We start from the raw sequence: 20,747 nt of genomic DNA, 5'->3' as shown, positions 1-20,747 counted from the left end.
AGGCATTGGTGAGGCTGAATTTAGGGTACTGTGTACAGTTTTGGTCACCTAGTTACAGGAAGGATGTAAATAAGGTTGAAAGAGTGCAGAGAAGGTTCATAAGGATGTCGCCAGGGTTTGAGAAGCTGAGTTAGAGAGAGAGAGAGATTGAATAGCTTAGGACTTTATTCCCTGGAGCGTAGAAGAATGAGGGGAGATTTGATAGAGGTGTATAAGAATTTGATGGGCATAGATAGTGAATGCAAACAGGCTTTTTCCACTGAGGCTAGGGGAGAGAAAAAACCAGAGGGCATGGGTTAAGGGTGAAAGAAGAAAAGTTTAAAGGGAATGTTAGGGGGGGGCTTCTTCACGCAGAGAGTGATGGGAGTGTGGAATGAGCTGATGGATAAAGCGGTAAATGCGGGGTCAGTTTTAACATTTAAGAAAAACTTGTATGGGTCCGTGGATGAGAGGGGTGTGGAGGGATTTGGTCCAAGTGCGGTTCAGTGGGACTAGGCAAAAAATGGTTCGGCACAGAGAAGAAGGACCAAAAGGCCAGTTTCTGAACTGTAATTTTCTATGGTTCTACTTTGAACAAAGAAGTACAGCACAGGAACAGGCTTTTCAGCCCTCCAAGCCTGTGCCGATCATGATGCCCTAACTTAAAAAAACCTTGTGCCCTTACTTGGTCCGTATCCCTCTATTCCTCCCAATTCATGTACCCATCCAGATGCCTCTTAAATGTGGTTCAGACTGTGTTTTCTTCCTCCATCTCTCTACAAGAGAGAGAAGGGACACTTAATGACACTAAGCAGTTGCTAAAAGCAACACTCAATGCCAGCTTCCACCACATCCTCTGGCAGTGTGTTCCAGGCATCCACCACTCACTGCATGAAAAACTTTCCCTGCACATCTCCCTTAAACTTTCCCCCTCTCACCTTAAGCTTGTTCACCCCTGAACTGACACTTCCAACCTTGGAAAAAGCCTCTGACTATCCACCCTGTCTACCCCTTTCGTAATTTTGTTGACTATCAGGTCTCCTCTCAGCCTCTGTCTTTCCAATGAAAATAATCCTAGTTTATTCAACCCCTCCTCATAGCCGAAAGCTGTGAGACCAGGCAATGTCCTGACAACTCTTCTTTGCACTCTCCAAAACTTCCACATTTTATAATACGGTGACCAGAATTGCATGCCAGAACTCCATAGGTCACCTAACCAAGGTTTTATATAGCTACAACATGATTTCCCAACTCGGTACCCCAGCCGATGAAGGCAAGCATGCCATGTGCCGCCTTAATCATGTTGGCCACTTTTAGGGAACCGTGGACCTGCATGCCCAGATCCCTCTGTTAATATTCCTAAGGGTTCTGCCATTTACAGTATAATTCACACCTAAATTTTATCCTGCAAAATGCATCATCTTGCATTTATCCAGATTAAACTCCATCCACTATTCCTGTCCCCAAGTCTCCATTCTATCTATATAAAGTTTATTAGGCACAAGTAATGCTTACATTAACACTGCAATGCAGTTACTGTGAAATTCCCCTAGTTGCTACAGTCCAGCGCCTGTTTGGGTCAATGCACCTAACCAACACGTCTTTCAGAATGTGGGAGGAAACCAGAGCACCCAGAGGAAACCCATACAGACACGGGGAGAACGTGCAAACTCCACACAGACAGTGACCCAAGCCAAGAATCGAACCCGGGTGCCTGGTGCTGTGAAGCAGCCATGCTAACCACTGTGCTAGTGTGCCACCCCATCTTGTTGTATCCTCTGAATCTCCAGCACTATCAGCAACTCTGCCAATCTTATCATCTGCAAACTTGCTAATCAGGCCTCTCACATTTTCTCCAGATCATTTATAGAAACTACAAACAAGAGGTCCCAGCACTGATCCCTGCGGACCACCACTAGCTACAGATCTCCATTCTGAAAAATACTCTTCCAACACTACTCACTGTCTCCTATAACCAAACCAATTCTATATCCATCTAGCCAGCCCACCCTGAATTCCATGTGATTTTAGTCTTTGTACCAGTATGCCATGTGGGACCTTGTCAAACGCCTTATTAAAGTCCATATAAACTACATCCACAGCCCTTCCCTCAATAATGTTTGGTCACCTCTTCAAAAAGCTCAATCAAGTTGGTGGGATATGACCTTCCCATGCTGCCTGTCACTAATTAATCCATGTACCCTGTCCCTCGATATCTTCTCCAAAAGATTCCCCACCACTGATGTCAGGCTGACAGGCCTATAATTTACTGGATTATCCCTGCTTCCTTTCTTAAACAAGGAAATAACATTGGCTAGTCTCGTCCTCTAGAGCCTTGCCTGTAGTCAAAGAGGATGCGAAGGTATCTGTTAAGGCCCCAACTATTTTTTTCCCCCTGCCTCCTGGAGTAATCTGGGATAGATCCCATTCAGCCCCGGGGACTTGTCTACCTTAATTCAATTTAGGATGCTCAATACTTTCTCCTTTGATATATTGACATTCTCAAGAGCGTTCACACACCTATCCCTGACCTCCACATGCTTCATGTCCTACTAACTGAATATCATTGTATGGTTTGTAAAGTAAATAAAACATCACTCATGTTTTGCAGCTGGGAAATATATCTCCATCCTCAGAAATTGTTGTGCAGCTGAACATTGAATTTACTTATACCTTCATCATAAAATAATACTTCATGCAAACAAGATCTGTGGAAGAGGATTAAATGCCTTTCATTCTGTCCTGATTGTCTGTGTGAAGGTTAGAAACCAATAGCTCCTATTTCTGTCTGCACAGTATTGTGGCTCAAGATTAAAACCTAATTACATGTAACAGGAGAAAAATGGCATCTTTATTCAATATGAATCCAGAGGCTGACCTTAATCTTCCTCTCTGGTAGCGCATTCAATTCAACATGTCTCCTGAATAAGCTGCCAGTAAGCAAAGGAGAAGGGGGAGGGAAAAATTAATACCATAACCCAGTTGAGCGAGATGGTGATTATTCAGCCACAGCTGATTCTGTTTCAGTCAACACAGCTTTACTGTGGCATAAATATGATGAATCCATTGACCAATGTGAAGGATTTACAGTTCCAACAGGACAAAGTCAAATTGCATTTGTAGTCTGTGGGCTGATGATAATTTAGCCCTTTTTCATTTGCTTAATGGAATGCTTCACAGCAGCTTTGTGTTCCATTATTTATGGAAGAATCCCAATGTATGTGCATATTCCTTAACTTGGATTTGCTCCCTTTGCCCAATGTTACACCACTCTCCTCCCCATCCCCTCCTCATAAAGAGGAAATGGTGGCCTACTCTTCACTATTCATTTCACTGAATGATACAAGATTACATTCGAGGAAGTATTATGATTGATGATGAACAGTTTCCTGAACAAGGGTCTGCTTGGCATAAATAGATTGGAGGTTTTCTTGAATTTCAAAATGATGTTTTGGTGGAGGGGGGTGGGGTGTGGTTGGCAGAATTTCCCTTTCAAGTTATTTTTCTCATCTTTTTCCAGCCCTCGTCACCTCCACCATATCCCACCACTCCTCCCTTGCAATAATTTCTAAAGAATTATCACTTGCATTTGTATATCACCTTTCACAATCTGAGGTCATCCTAAAATGCTTTATGATCAATGAAGTACATTTGAAGGTTGGTCACTATTGTAACACATGAAATGTATCAGTCCAACAAACTGTCACAAGCAGCAATGATGTGAAAACTCAGATCATCTGTCTTTCTCGGTGTTCATATGTTGGCCATAACACTCCCTTACACTTCAAGTAGTACCCCAGGATCTTATACATCCATTTAAGAGAGGACCTTGCTTTGAACCTCATCTGAAAGCCTGCTCTTGAAACAGTGCATTGCTCTGGTGCTACTCTGATGTTTCCGCCTAGATTGTGTGCTCATTGTTTTGGAGTGGGACTTAAACTCGCATCCTGATTCAGAAGTGAACATGGTATTCACTGAGTGATGGCTGACACTTTGGGATTCTGTTGCAGCAATGCCGGAAGCCGTCTGCCACTTCTCCCAAGTGATTACTCTTCACATATTGCCTGTGCTCATCTGTTTTATCAGGGCTGGGTACTCAAACTGATTTTAACATGTTTGTTTCATTATTATTCCAGGGAGGCTAATTGTAACATCCTCAACTGCATAAGTTGAGATCTGCTAACTCACCAAAGACCAGAGGTCCATATGGTTTCTAAACACCAAACAATGCATTCTTTTCAATGATCATGTACAAGCTGAACTACATTATTTTGAAAACCGAACATGCAGTGTTTGACCTTTTCACTTGAGATTCCTGTCTTGCCTCCCTGAAGACAGGGCTTCTAAAATGTGAATGTTTTAGAACGATCTGCGCATTACTTCAATAAATAATGAGCCTAGAAAGCTGAGGCTAAGAACAGGAATATTTTGTCATAGCACCAAGCCCAAAAAAAGTGGTGCCAGTTGGAAGAGAGATACGATGCAGCAATATTCTTGTAAAGTGGGATTTTTTTTCTTCACAACCACTCAACAATGAATATTGTAAGAACTGTCCAGTCTGGAGCTGTGCAATTCAGAATTTTTTTTCAGTCCAAGCAAGTGAGTCTCAATCTTTCTGAATGATTTGTAGACATAATATTGCATGAATCTCCCCCATTTAAAATAGTTTTTTATAAATATATTGTTCTCCAGAGTCATTTTGAACATACTATTCCTGTACATTTGAGGATTACGAACTAGTCAGAAAGGAGAGTAGAAGTTCAGGACATTTTTCTGAGTGATAGGGAGTGAGTTATGGTGTCCGGAGGGTTCATTGTACATATCAGTTTGGATGTTGGTGTAGTTGATGCCTTGTTGACATTTGCAGGAGATGCCAAAATGGAAGGTATTGCTGATTCTTCAGAAGACCAAAGGAAGCTGCAAAGGGATATTGGTAAAGTTGGGAATGGGTAACCAATTGTCAGTTAGAATTCTATGTCAGTAATTGAGAGGCAATGCAGTAAACTTATTCTGAATACAACTGGGTTTGGCACTGTAGACGAGAAGAGCAATTTGGGTTGCAAGCATATAGGATGTTGGGCAGTACAGTGCACAGTGGTTAGTACTGCTGCCTCACAGTGCCAGGGACCCGAGTTTAATTCCGTCACTGGGTCACTGTCTGTGCGGTGTTTGCACATTCTCCCTGTGTCTGCATGGGTTTCCTCTAGGTGCTCTTGTTTCTTCACGCAGTTCAAAATTGTGCAGCTTAGGTTGATTGGCCATGCTAAATTGACCCTAGTGTCAGGGGCATGATCTGGTTAAATATGTGGGGTTACGGAATAGGATCTTGGTAGGATTGTGGCCGGTGCAGATTTGATGGGTCGAATGGCTTCCTTCTGCACTGTAAGGATTCTATGATTCTATGTTGAAGGCAGTCAATAAAGCCATTAAAACATTATGGAATTCTAGCTTTTATCATGACATAGAAAGTACAGAAACCAAGAGGTAATGATGAGTGTTTATGTGCATATATAACCTCAGCTGTGTACTGTGTATCTTTTTCTTTATTTATTCGTGAGGCATGGGTGCTGCTGGCTGGCCAGCATTTATTGCCCATCATTAGTTGCCCTTGGAGGTCAGTTGAGAATCAACCACATTGCTGTGGCTCTGGAGTCACATGTGGGCCAGACTGGCTAAGGGTGGCAGATTTCCTTCTCTAAAGGACATTAGTGAATCAAATGAATTTTTCTGACAATCAACAATGGTTTCATTGTCATCAGTAGATTTGTAATTCCAGGTATTTTTTATTGAATTCAAATCCCCCCCCCACATCTACCATGGCAGGATTAGAACCTGGGTCCCCAGAACGTTGGCTGAGTTTCTGGATTAATAGTCTAGCGATAATACCACTAGGCCATTGCCTCCCTTGTAGCACTCCACACTATAGAAAAGATATTGAGGATTTTAGAGTATGTACAAATCAGATTAACTCGGATACTACCTAACATGAGGAAATACAAGCACAGAGAAAGATTTGAGAAATTTAATGTTTTTCATGAGAACGATGTAAATTACAGAATGACAATCCTTTCATAGAATCCCTATAGTACAGAAGGAGACCATTCGGCCTCAAGTCTTCACCAACTGCAATCCTTCCTAGGCTTTATCCCTGTAACCCATACATTTACCCTGCTAATCCCCCTCGCACTAAGGTCAATTTAAGGTGGCCAATCAACCTAACCTGCACATCTTTGGACTGTGGGAGGAAACCGGAGGAAACTCACCCAGACATGGGGAGAACGTGCAAACTTCACAGTGACCCGAGGCCAAAATTGAACTAGGGTCCATGGCGCAGTGAGGCAACAGTGCTAGCCGCTATGTCATCGTGCCGCCAATCTATTATTAAAATTTATGAAGACATTGGCAGTTTAGATAGAAATAGTAGTTGAAGAGACTCATGTGGGGTCATAGGTACAATATTAAATATTGACTGGAGCTTCCAGTCAATGACTGAGGCAAAAACTGTGTCAGTATTCAGATGAGATTGGATAGATGGATGAAAGAAAAGTGCCTGTAAAGATACAGGATCAGAATGAGTAAATGTTAATAGATGAGATGAATAGTGAGAGCCTTTTTCCTCGGATGGTGACGGCTAACACGAGGGGACATAGCTTTAAATTAAGGGGTGGTAATTATAGGACGGATGTCAGAGATAGGTTCTTTACTCAGAGAGTAGTAAGGGTGTGGAATGCCTTGCCTGCAGCAGTTGTGGACTCGCCAACTTTAAGGGCGTTCAAATGGTCAGTGGATAGGCATATGGATAACATTGGAATAGTTTAGGTTAGACGGTCATTAGATTGGTTCCACTGGTCGGCGCAACATTGAGGGCCAAAGGGCCTGTACTGTGCTGTAATGTTCTATAATTAGGACACTCATGCAAGGTAATTGCTAGCCCAGATTGGTTGGACTGAATGCCCCATTTCTGTGTCAAACCTTTCTCTTTATCCCAGTGAGTATGACTCCCAATGAGGTTTTATTAGAAGAGGGAATAATCATGTGGCTTACAGAGCTGAAATTCCAACCATGAAACTCGATAATTAGAAAGCATATAATGATCCAATACAGATCAGATGCTGCCTGAAAAGCTTCCTGTTCTTGATGTATATGGAAGTGAAAAATTGGAAATTTAGTGAAAGGGTTAATTTTCAGAGGTGGAGATTTCAATTTAAAAATTTGGGTAGCTTTTTCTTCAAAGAAGTACTCCATTAAATTGTTCAATAGACATTTAAAATAATCAAATTGGCAGCTCAGTCACCTTTTATTGTGTTGCAGACGACTAGCTCACACCTGTGGTTTTCCCCATTCAATCGACCTTGCAATATTATTGAAGAAATAACAAAGGAGCAATGAAGGAAATACAATGGGGAAAGTTTGCATGGATTTTCAAAAAGCACATAAGAGACTTATAGTGAGGATAAAGTATATGAAATATAACCATTTAAAGTCCAACAGGTTTATTTGGTAGCAAACGCCATACATTTGGTAGCATTTGCTACCAAATAAACCTGTTGGAGTTTAACCTGGTGCTTTGAGACGACTTATTGTGTTTACTCCAGTCCAACGCCAGCATCTCCACATCATTTAGAAGATTGCAGGGCAGAAAGCAGATTTGGGATAAGTTAATATTTCTTGGGAGTGGCAAGATTCAGTGAGTGGTGTTTCACAGGTCTCTTTGTTGGAGTTGCACTGATTTACTATATACATAAATGGTATGGACTTAGTAATTGAGGGATCAATGTCAGAATTTGCTGATAGCACAAAATTGAAATATACAGCAAATTGTGACAAGGCTGGTAAAAGATTCAGGAAGACATGACCTTACAGGTTGGGCGTAAAGATGTTGGACCTGATTTGTAGTAGAGAAATGTGAAATATATTTTGGAGGCAAGAGTACCAAAACACACTGCACTTTTAAAGGTAAGAGGACCGAAGTTGTGCAGTTATCCAAGTCATTGCAAGTGGCAAATACAAGCAAATGACGCCATAAATTTGAAGAACAGAATCCTTGGCCATATGTTTAACGGCATGGAATAGAAAAAGTAAGGAAAGAATGTTGAATTTGCACAACCTATTTAGATTGTGGTTGGAGTATTGTATATGGTTTTGGGCACACCATAATAGGAATAGTAAAAAGCCAATGGCGAATGAGGGCTAGTTATGAAGGAGATGGGCTTTTTAGCTATGGCTGATGATGTTAAGTGTTGCCTGATTGTAATCTTCTTCGTGATTAAAAACAGTCCCAATAAAGTCAATGGTGATAGATTGCTTTCACAGGCAGGTGATGGCGAGAGCACAAATTAAATAATCATAAAAAGAAGGGAAAATGTTAAAAATTCTCATGCTTCAATCATGTCGTTCAAATTTATATTACTTAACAATTATTTTAATCAACTTTTTTCATTGTGGCTCTTTTTAATATTTAACAGCAAAATCTTCCAAAGGGAACTTCACTATCCATAAGACATGGGAGCAGAATTAGCCTGTTCGGTCCATCGAATCTGCTCTGCCATTCAATGAGATCATGACTGATCTGATGTGATAACACTCAACTCCACTTTTCTGCCTTATCTATATAACCCTTGATTGCCTTACTGACCTAAAAAAAAATCTTCAGCCTTAAACATACTTAACAACCCAGCCATCTGTGGCAAAGAATTTCAAGGATTCATTACCCTCTCCCATTTTGAATAGAATTGACAGCAGTAAAACTTGATTCAGCTGAAAAACAGCCCGAAAAATTGGTCTTCACCCAGAGCCAAGACTGAACAATGTGGCTTCACCTGATCATCTACACCACCAGAACAATCAGGTGAAAATATATATTATTCTCAAGGCGCCATGTGAAAGGACTACGCAACTCCTTTGTTGCTCACAGGTCTCAGGGTTACCAGTGTTTAAAAGTCATTTGAATCCAAAGATTGTAATCTACTTTCTTCCTTGATATAGTTTTCTGAGAGACTTAAAGGTGCCAAACCTTTGCTTGAATAATATCAACTTGGATATTCGCTATATTCTCAGATTATTTTTAGACAGCAATCAAACTTGTATTGCATTTCTACAGAGGACTTGATGTATTTTTTTATCATATATTGCATATAAATCCAACCTGTTTAATTAAACAGCTATTTTTACAATGAGGTGGTGGTTGTTTTTGTTGTTCCAAGATCTGCCTTGACACCAATCCAGATCTTTGGTGTAGTTATGTGCTCTGTACTTGAATATTTTGTTGCCTTGCCCTTATTGACCTGCCTTAAACATGGTTGACTGTACCATCCTCCTCCAATGTCACTTCATTTTTATCTAACTGCATGGGGCTGCTTTCACCTGGTTCCATTCTTATCTACCAGGAAATCACTCTCAACGGCTTCTCTTCCTGCTTTTCGCGTCCGCCAAGAGTCGATCCTTAGACTTCCCCTCCTATTTCTCAACTCAATTCTTGCCCGTCAGTGACATCATCAGAAGGCTCAGCATTAGTTTCATGTGCATGTTTATGACACCCAGCTTCACCTCCTCACCATCTCTCTTGATTCCATTGTTGCTAACTTTTCAGACTGCTTATCCAACATCCAGTACTAGAGGATCAAAAATTTCCTCTAATTAGATATTGGGCAGACAGAAGCCATTGTCAATTAGTCCCCATTCCAAACTCTATTCCCTAACTACTAAATCCATTCCTCCCTTAGCTACTGTCTGAGATTAAACCAATTTGCAACTATTGTGTCATGTTTGACCCAGAAGTGAGCTACTGACCTCTGTACCCTCACTAAGACTGCTATTTCCACCTCCAGACCTTTTGAAACCCTCATTATTCCTTCATTGTCTTGAGGCTTGACAGCTCCAATGCATTTCTGACTTCCACATTTTTCCACACGCTACCTTCAGTAAACTTCAAGTCCCCCAAAACTCTGTCCATGCCTGCCCTCGCAGCAAGACCCATTTCCCTATCACCCCTCTGTTGGCTGACCCACATTGACACCCAGAGAAGTAATGCCTTGATTTCAAAATTCACATCTTTATTCTCATCCCTCCATGACCTCACCCCATCCTCTAGAGTAACCTCTCTAGAACTCTGCCCTTTAAAACACTCCTTAAAACCTACCTTTTTGATGAAACTTTTGGCCATCTGACATAACATCATATGTTGCTCAGTGTCATACTTTGTTTTATAATGCTTCTGTTAAATCTAAATATAAGTTGCTGTATTATATTGAATCAGTGCAAGTCCAACCTGGAACAGTACTTTATGGTTGAACAAACTATGTTATGGTATATCAGACTAACAACAAGATGAGCCTACAATGTATTCTGGACTGGATTTTGACAGATGAGGCTTCAAGAAATATGTTGACAGATCATCTTTTAAAGGGAAGCATTTTGTTAAATTATAGTGTCTTCCTCCTTATAGTCTGCCTTCAAGGTTTAGGAGTATAGCTTGGCAGCATTGTAATTTTCTACTGAGTACCTGTTGTAAAATCTTTATGAAATGTGAAAATGCCAGATAAGCTACTGTGTAATTTTTTAATAACTTTTACAGAATTGTAAGACATTGACTTTCTGTGAATGCATTAAGTCAGAAATGTGCTGATAGCAACTACTGGGATCAACGCTGAATACCCAATCTTTAATTTTATTTAGATGGTCATTATTTGCATTCTTTTTGTTTTGTCCTTGGGCTTTTGGTGCCTTGTCTATCTTTCCATTCTACATACAAATGCTTTTGCATCAAAATGATGGTATTTGGTATCACGCAGTTTTGAACTGAATATTGATAAATCTTGGGGGTGATTCTCCCAAAAAGGTTGAATTAGTGGGAAAACTGTTCTAGATCACGACCGTTTTTTCAGTGCAGTTTCAAACCTGAATCTCCGCACTCTGTGCAATGCAGAGGTCACAATCAGAAATCTCATTAAAAACAGGGTGGGGGCCCATTCACGCCAGAGTCTGATAGCTCTGGAACTCCGTTCATGCGCAGTGGCCCCAATCTGTCAATCTCCCTGTTTGTTGGCCAGCTCAATCGCTGGCCAGCCCCGGGACCCCCACAGTGCTGCCCCTCCAGCCCAGTCCCACAGCCCGATCACAGCCCCTATAACAATTTCCGGGCCAGCCCTGACCCCTCTGCCCTGAAACCCAGCCCTCCCCACCCCCCCAGCAGTGGTGATTTCCCCCCACCCTGCGGGAGGCAGATTGCTCTCCCCTGCCTCCTACGCCCGTCCCAATAGCTGGCCTCCCTCCAGCCAAGACTGGCCTCAATGCAGAGGTGGCAGGATCTCACTAATCATCCCTAGGGCCGGTCCACAATAGGCCCTACCGCATTGGCACTGCCTGATGTCTGTTGGGCAGTGTCAAGGTGCCCCCTAGGCAAGGGCATTTTGCCCTTTGGGCAATGCTGGGGGAACAGACTGGCACTGCCCAAGGGGCAAAATGCCCTTGCCTAGGCCTCCCCCCTCACTCCGGCAGGGTCTCCCACTAGTTCCCCGAACGTGGGGAGCTAGTCTAAACCCCACCAGAATGGAATACTCCTGGCAGGGTGGGTAGAATTGACAGAGGTAAAACTTGATTCTCAGTCAGCATTTAAAATGTATGTAAAACATATTCAAATGACTTACCTCACTTCTCGTTGGTTTTCTGCATGTTCCCTGCAGCGCATGGAGATGCGCGTGGGTTGTAAACACTCACTGGAAACCCGCAAAATGGTTGACATGTGCATCTATTGACCCGACCCACCAGAAAAGTTGTGGGTCACAATGGGAAAATCGGGCCCCTTATTTCCGAAAGGAGCATATTCTCGGTTTCTGAACATGAACAATTCGTTAGCATTTGACCAATGTAATTGTTGGACCCCCACTATGTCTAAATACAACGTCTGTTCTAACCCTTACCTTCCCTTGGTTTGGCACAGTGGTTAGCACTGCTGCCTCGGAGCGCTAGGGTTCAACTCTGGCATTGGGTGACAGTCTGTGCAGAGTTTACACATTCTCCCTGTTTCTGCGTGGATTTCCTTCCACGGTCCAAAGATGTGGGGGGTTAGGTTGATGGCCATTAATGTCAAATCGCCCCTTAGTGTCAGGGGGATTAGTGGAGTAAATAAGTGGGGTTACAGGGACTGGGTGGGATTGTTGTCAAAGCAGGTTCAATGGGCCAAATGGTCTCCTTCTGCACTGTGATTTTAAGATGTTGGGATATATCCTGGGTCTGAACTGGATTAATTAATGCTGGGGAACAAGCTTTTAAGGCTTTAATATGGCAAAATAAAGATTTCCTTTCAAAAAACAACTGAAGACAGGTTCAGTTAATGTGAGAGAGAAAAATATATTTTGATGCAACATCTGATGTAGCTCTTTTTTTTGTTAGATAAACCTTAGCAGGAGTCGGGGTGGGTGGGAACTGGAAACTTTTGCTTTCCTGCATTGCTGCCACAACTGAGCGTAAAATGCATGCCAACGCTAATGGGTAACAACTTGACCAAAATTTCTGATTGTCTATTGAATAAGCTTCAGTGTATATGTCATCTCTTTTCAACCCTGCAACGAGCAGGTTTTCTCATTACACCACACTTAGCAATTGGGAGCTGTTTCCACTGACTCTTTATCCCCACCAACGAGCAAGATGCTGGCCCCCAATACTCTCACCTAATTGAAGTGAAAGCACCAAGCAACATCTTCCTTCCTCCCCTCCTCTATCCCTACCTTCCACTCTTCGCTCACCTTCAGTCTGCTTCTGCTTTTCCTTTTCCCTCACCACCCTTCCATTTGCCTCCTGTCTTGGCCTAATTGGAACGCTTCCCTTGCTTTTTATACGTTTATACGTTAGACAGATATAGATCGATATATACAGTAAACATGTCACCCGCAATCCATGACTGGTCAACACCATGTACCAAGCAGCATTTAATGAACAAACCACCTCTTTAAAAACAGCCTATTGCTACAGGCAAATAAATGCCTTTAAGAGGGTTGTGGGATCCTTGAGGGACAAAATACCATTAAAAGGCAGATCCTTGAATTAAGCAACAGAATAGAATACAAGCTGTGAGACAGCTGTGGTATGTGACAAGTCAATAGAAGAGCAAAAGTGAACAATCTGAAACAACACCAGGGTTCAAGTCTCTCTATGTGTAATGCTTTGGGGCCCGAATTCATCAAAATATTAGAAAATAGGTTATGACTATAAATGATTTGAAAGCTTGCATTAAGTTCATGAAACATGTTTAAAAGTGTTTTGTTGCCATTCAACTTTTACTAAAACTGGAAAAGAAGCTAGAAGGGAAACTAGATTATTACTGAGAAAAGTGTTTGAAAATCATCAGGAAAGATTGCATTCCCAATAAGATTCAATATGGTGTATTGGACAGAATGACAATGGTGATGAAGCATAAAAGGTTGAAACTTGATAGCCATTTCTTCTGCACAAGAAAAAATGAACTTGCTGTGAGTATTTAGTCAGGAAAACACAAATGTGGCAACAAAAGGATATGTCAGCCTGCACGGGATACAGAAATTTGCCATAGAAAAGTTACCATTGTGCATGGGGTACAGAAATTTCTGGAGGTGACAGTGCTGCAATACATGTTTTGTGGGCAGTTTTTAGTGCATGTTTTAATTATAATGCTTGATATTGTTTTCTTCTTCCTATTGTGTGTTGATGGAGCACATTCCACAGTACATCCAATTCCTAGGTTACAGTGCACATTGCTTGACAATGCAATGATTGAAATGCCTCATCACTGAGAATTGTCTCCTTCCTTTTCAGGTGCACTGTGGGTGTGCATTGTATTGAATCCTCACTGTAAACCAGACGAGAAAGTCTCCTGGCTCCGACAGCTGAAGAAGTGGAACGACATGGATGTCTGTCCTCTGGAAGATGGAAACTATGGCAACGAGTTACCCAACATCACCAATGCTCTTCCTCAGAGCTCCAATCAGAATCAAGGTAAGGGCTGCACTGCATGGTGTAAGGGCTCTTCTGTTTCCACTTTGTGGATGTTAAATCTCTGATGATTCTGAACCCCTTGGAATGATCGTTTTATTTCTCAGGACTGGCAATTCACACAAATAAAAGCATAGCTGATGTCTGGAAGCAAATTAGAAGGGTGTTACTAATAGAGAGTTTAGATAACATGGTCATGGTAAACTGCAAATGTCTTACTAACTTCGCAGTCAAATCAAGTATGTATGAACCTCACTGACCTACAGTCATATTTCTGTTACTATGAATTTAAAGTTTTTTTTTAAGATGTAGCCTATTTTATTTCAAGAATCTTTTTGTGGAGCAAGACTTACTGAGGCACAGGGCATTGTATGACAATCAGAATAGGAATTTGCTTTTGTTGAATTGGGTGTTGGTGGGCTTTGTATTTTTTTTTACAGAAATCAGGTAATTAACAGTGCAGTGTCAGCAGAGACCCGAGGAATTACTTCCACTCTTAACAGCCCTCATAACCTGATTACCAAGTTTAATGTTCTAGCAACAGACAAATGTAAGTTCAAATTATTCCAGAAAGTTGGTCACTTCAATTTTACTAGAGAAAATAAGATGTATCTGGGGCTATTTTATTTACATCCTTGTGTGCGAGCGTGCCCTTGAAACTATATCTCGCATAGAAATAATGATCGGCAGGAAACATTTACTGATGGCAAATACACAGATATTAATTTACAGTTAAAACGGAACTACCTTTAGTCAGTCATGTTCTTAAAACATTTTAGTTGAAAATTCAAACAGTTTTATTAACTAGCACAACCAATGAAGTTTAAGGGGGAAGTTAAAGCATTCTTCACAAGTTTGGAACAATTGAAATGGGTTTGACTAAATACTTTTTCTTTTGATCCATATTTGGACTTTTTCTCCCCCGTCTGCATCTGTTTAGATTTAGACAGTTGCTTCTAATAACCTGAATTGTAAGAAATGTCAGTGCTGAAGAATTTCAATTTCTATCTACAAAATTATAGAGACATTATCCTCTACGTGAATGTTGAGGATCTTTTAGTTGTTAAATATGTATAAATTGCACATTTTTAAAGTTGAGCTGTGTAAATTGTCTATTGCCTATTTTGTCAAGGTAATTTATTACCAGCGATAGCTTAAGCAACAGGTTGGTTACAATTATGTAAACTGATGGTCTTAACAACAGAGACTGAACCATTTGACCTTTAAAGAGCCCAACATATTTTCAATTTCTGCTGATAAATGTGGAATATGAAGCATAATCCTAAAGACGTCCAACAATTGCAAGTTAAATTATTGGTTTGCATAGAATTTTATAGGACAAACACAGGCCATTTGCCCACTGATGTTCATGCTCCACATGATCCCTTAATAAAATGCCAATATCGTGTGAATATTAGTATGGCTGGGCTCGAGATAGCTGGAATAGATATTTGCAGAACTACTGATGCTGACACCAGAAATAAATGGTTTTCAGTGGCCTCAAAGAGGTGGGATGAATGCAGGTAACGCAAAGTCAGGCTCACAAGAATACGCTTCAAATGTGATTGTGTAACAGAGGAAATGCTGACGGCAATGGAAAGGAGAATGGTCTTCATCTTTAATAATTTAGTGGATCAGGACAGTGTTTTGGCTGATTACTTGGGTAAATTAATTTTCAAAAATCTGTCATATATATTTTATATCTAGTTATTGATTATACTCCATACAGAACATGGTAATATGAGCCAAACTAATGTTGATGCCAGTTTAGTGTATTATACCATAAATACTGTACCATATCCATTATATTCTTGTATCTGCTTCCAGAAATTTGGAGCTCAAATTCTTATAAGGCTCATAACTGTTTAAAAAAGTTTGATGCATGGTAAAATGTAATTCATAATTTCTGCATTTGATCACATCTAAATCAATGACTGATGGAAAAACCATTATGCTTGAAGAGGAAAATACTTCAGCCTTTTCAGAAGAGAGGAAATGGAATCTGTGAGCACAATAAGAATATCATTGGCATTAGAGGAGGTCATCTAATAAAAGCCCGACTTTATCCAAACTCTTAGAAACTTATTGATATCTCTGATAAGATATCAGCCATAAGGGTCAGGAAATATTCACTTAACCAATCCAGAGCTAGCAGGAACGAACTGGGTCAAAGAAAGTTGTGCCAAATTGTACGAACATATTGTGTGCAGTTTGCTTTAGACAGGCTGCATGATGTAATTTAATCTTTTGCATTAGCAATCATAACATAGTTACTCATGGAGATTGACAACATCTGCATAGTCACCTCTCCACGAGTCATTCAAACGATATGTTTATACTGCAGCTGTTTTGCTCTGTATAGGTTCCATCAGGTAAGCATATCCTGCCCAGCTTTAATTTTTCTTCCCTTAGCCAAAGATGTTCAGATCACCACAACCTGTCCTGATCTCGCTAAGCTGATGCTACAGTTAAGAAAGCCCACCAAAGCCTCTACTTTCTCAGGAGGTTAAAGAAAATTTGGCATGACCACGACAACTCTCACTAATTTTTACAGAAGCACCACAGAAAGCATCCTTTCTTGATGTATTACAGCTTGATATGGCTCCTGCTCTGTCCAAGACTGCAAGAAACTCCAAACATAGACGGTCCATCACACTAACTAGCTTCACATCCATTCATTCCGTCTACACTTGCTGCTGCCTTGAAAAAGCAGCCCGCATAATCAATGACCCCATGCACCCCAGACATACTCTCTTTACCTTCCTCCATCAGGAGAAAGATACAAAAGGCTGAGAACACATACTGACTCAAGAACAGTTTCTTCCCTGCTGACATAGACCTACCATATATTAAGCTGATCTTTCTCTACATCCTATCTGTAACTCAGCACTATATTCTGCACTCTCTCCTTCCCTTCTCCCCTTTGTATTCTATGAACATTGTTTTTTCTGTATAGCGCACAAGAAACAATACACTGGATCTCAACAAGTGAAAATAAATCAAATCAAGAAGGCTGCATCTAGAATATTGTGCAGCTTTGGTCTCCTTATCTAAGGAAGGATGTTTTTGCTATATGGGAAGGCAGAGAAAGTTTACCAGACGGATAACTGGGATGGCAGGACTGACATACAATGAAAAATTGAGTTGGTTAGCTTTATACTCACTAGGATTTAGAAGAATTTGGGGGTGGTGGTGGTGCAGGGGGTTCTCAGAAACTTATAAAATTCTAACAGGACTAGACAGGGTAAATGCAGGAAGGCTAATCTTGATGGTGTTTAGAACTAGGGGACTGAGATGAGGATGAAATTTCTTCACCCGGAGAGTGATAAGCCAGTGGAATTCATTACCGCAGAAAGCCACAACATGGTGTGTTTTTAAGAAGGAGTAAGATGCAGGTCTTGGGGGCGAAGGAAATCAAAGGATATGGGGGGAGGGTGGATCAGTCTATTGAGTTGGATGATCAGCCATGATCGTAATAAATGGAGCAGGCTCCAAAGGCCAAATGCCTACTCCTGCTCCTATCTTCTATGTTTCTATGAACAGCTAATGGGCAAGTTTTTGCTTAAATTCAAACCAGGTAAGTTGACACTGGTCATGTCATTGCCATGGAGAATGAACCAGGGAATTACTTTCCTCCAAGCTTTAGTATAGTTGAAAAAGGCCCTTTCTGTCTGTAAAGGACAGGGTCTTGTAGCTTCTAGCGTGCGCAAGTAAATTATACTGTGAGCCGATTGATCATCTTTTTCAACTTTTTTTCACCAATCTCAATTTCTGTGTCAAGCAACTACATACTAATCTAAAACTGGTGTTCAATTGTATGCAGAGAATACCAATTTGTAATTACTTTAACTATTGCCAATACTGCAAGGAAATTATTTGGTGTTATTGCAGTGCATTAGATGATTTCAGCAGCAATCATTTAACTCAGGAATGCTTAAGTGATCTCATCATGTTAATCCAGTTTATTCATCTGCTTTGCACAATCCACCTCAATAACTCCTTCCAACCAATTTTAATCACAACAATATCTCCTCTACTCACCATTGCAAATATTGGAAAACAACATTGAGAATACTGCAGTTAATCATTTTTTTACAGCTGTTTTAAAACAAATGGCACAACTCACTTTCATAAGAATCAATACATATTCAGTGAAATATGGAAATGATTACAAAACTGGAGTAAATTAATAATTCATCTTCACTTGTGTGATTGTTTGACTTTTACAATAAATAATATAGCTTGTGCATAGATTTCTCTTGAGTAATTAAAACTCCTTGCTGCTTACAAAGTCAGGTTCGCTTACAGCTCCCACATGGCGTTCAATGGACAGACTATTTTGGGTGTCATGTTATTTATAATTGGAAATTTTTAAAATAGAATACAATCAGTCTACAAGTAATGGTCTTTTAGTGTGCTTGGAGAAGGGGCTGAAGTGGAATGGAAATCTGAGACCAAGTTCCATTCTAAGGAAAGGATGAGATCAGAATGTAATTTCAATATGTCTACTCAACATAAATGTCCTGAATTATCTGCATGCTGTTTTATAGATTTGTTTGTATGGCGTTTGTGCTCATCAGAGAGAAAGATGTGTCAGCATTAGGTTCAGGTAAAGCACAGGAATATGCTACCTTTTGACAGACAAGTTACCATTTGCACAATCCCCATAACAAAGTCACCATATGGTATTCAGACTTAATTTTCTTCCCACTTCCCAAATACAAATAACATTACTTTAAAGAAAGTAAGGGACAATTTTGTACTGTGCATCAGAACTGGATCGAGTTTGCTTAAACTAACTTCACATGGGCAAAACATAGGATGCATGTGTTCCAATCAGTCTGAAATGGTATAAATCCAAGTCTCACTGATAGAAACTGCCATTCATAAGCCATAGCCTTGCTAGATTATTGAAAAGTTAAATAATTGTTGAAGGCTAAGGGATATCTCTGGCCAGATACCTATTATCCTCCTATTTAAAGTTTGAGACAATTGTTTGGATATAAAATTTGGTCTCCCTCATGGGGAAAAAAAGGCACCGTATTATCTCCAAAGATCTAATTTATACTGTGTGCACCTTCATAATTTGTGCCTAAATTTCTGTTTGTTTTCCAATATTTGTCACTTCATATCGTAGCATGTCTCATTTGACTCATGCACATGTTAACATGATTGATGCTTGCATTATGGTATGCATTCCAGACTTTGTTTTGCATTGAATTGAAATGTTGCTGTCTTCTAAATATGGTAAATATTATTTGTCTACTGTACTTAACTTTTCTCACACATGCCATTAACGTGTCAGGAGTTGCTATTGTTAAGGATTTCAGCTTGTATATCCATTTGTTGAGTTGTTAATCTTTCAATGGTTTTGCAATGAGGCCTTAACCAGAGAGTCTAGGCTTTTTATTTTTTCTACTTGGAAAACTAGTAGCAACAGGTCTTTATTTGCACCAACTCATGACTGTGGAACAGAATTTATAAAGGCAACCTCATGCTGGAAAATTTGGAGGATAACCATGATATGGTTGATGCGGGCAGGCTATTTTTTTTTGTTACCTAGATGAAAAAGTTTAAAGTTTATTTATTAGTGTCACAAGTAGGCACTTATTAACACTGCAATGAAGTTAGTGTGAAAATCCTCTAGTCACCACGCTCCAGTGTCTGTTACACTGAGGAAGAATTTAGCATGGCCAAAGTGCTTAACCATCACATCTTTTGGACTGTGGGAGGAAACCAGAGCGCCCGGAGGAAAGCTGTGCAGACCCTGCAGAGACAGTGACACGTGTCAGGAATCAAACCTGGGTCCTTAGAACTGAGACAGCAATGCTAACCACTGCCACCGTGCCAGCGGTAAAGGAAGCATTTCCCCATTTAGGAGTGCGCTGTGCATTAGGAGCATCCCCCTCCCTGCGCCCCTCCCACCAAGTTGCCCCTCCCACCTCCCCTCATCCTGCTTTATCGGATCCCCCTCCACCCTATAGGTCCAGAGCACAAATGGGCAAGTTGCTGGAGGAGGAACAGCTTGAGGGGCTGCATGGCTTCCTTGTGCTACTAAGTTGTCTATTTGGACTTGGTATGACAAAGCTTAGTCAACCTCAACAGAGAGATGATCATCAATCCAGTATTATTTCAGCTTCATTCGTGTATTTTAATTAATCTTCCTTGCACAATTTGACAAAATTACAGATTGCTCAGACTTTACATGCTCATCACTTACTCTTCAGTCTGTTTGGCTAGGGTATAAATAGAGTTGTTCAACAAAATACAGTGATATTGATATTATCACACTCTTTTCCCATCTAACCCATTTCTTGTGAATATAGTTTATGTCAATCTTAATCCAGAGTTAGAATAGTGACTGTACAATTGAGATTTTTTTCATTTTCTGTAACATCTTCCCTGTCTAAATAAAGTTACCAAATTAAGGATGTTATGGACCTTTGTTCATGGGGAACTAGATTGAAAAATGCTGATCATATTTCACATTAGACATCTCAGCCAGAAAAAAAGGCTTCCAAACCATTGTTCTAGCATAGGTTTGAACTCAAGTTCCAAAAATGAAAGGATGCTAATTAAACTGGTTATCAAAATCTCATTCGATTTTATGCTTTCATACGATGTGAGTGTCTGCCTGTCTTTAATTACTCTTGATAAGGTACTGGTGGGCTGCCTTCTTGAACCTCTGCAGTCATTCTGTGGATACATCCACGGTGTTGTTAGGAAGGGAGTTTCAGATTTCCTGACCCAGTGAGAGTGCAGATCATGTCAGGTAGAGGGAAAGGGTTGTAAGGGACTGAGAA

The 20,747-nt window shown here is 40.5% G+C and overlaps 1 protein-coding gene across 3 annotated transcripts in view; it reads left to right on the top strand.

Moving 5' to 3' along the window:
* The window catches only part of zswim5 (zinc finger, SWIM-type containing 5), a 207,880-nt gene that overhangs the window by 165,471 nt on the left and 21,662 nt on the right, over window positions 1-20,747 (top strand). For all 3 annotated transcript variants that reach the window (XM_080195379.1, XM_080195380.1, XM_080195381.1), the window contains one exon: window positions 13,768-13,947. In XM_080195379.1, the coding sequence (XP_080051505.1) occupies window positions 13,768-13,947 (180 nt within the window). The remainder of the gene's footprint in view (window positions 1-13,767; window positions 13,948-20,747) is intronic.

This window comes from Carcharhinus amblyrhynchos, chromosome 9, assembly GCF_965287045.1.
Source record: "Carcharhinus amblyrhynchos chromosome 9, sCarAmb.v2.hapA, whole genome shotgun sequence".
Lineage (NCBI taxonomy): Eukaryota > Metazoa > Chordata > Chondrichthyes > Carcharhiniformes > Carcharhinidae > Carcharhinus > Carcharhinus amblyrhynchos.
This window is presented reverse-complemented; position numbering and strand designations above follow the sequence as displayed.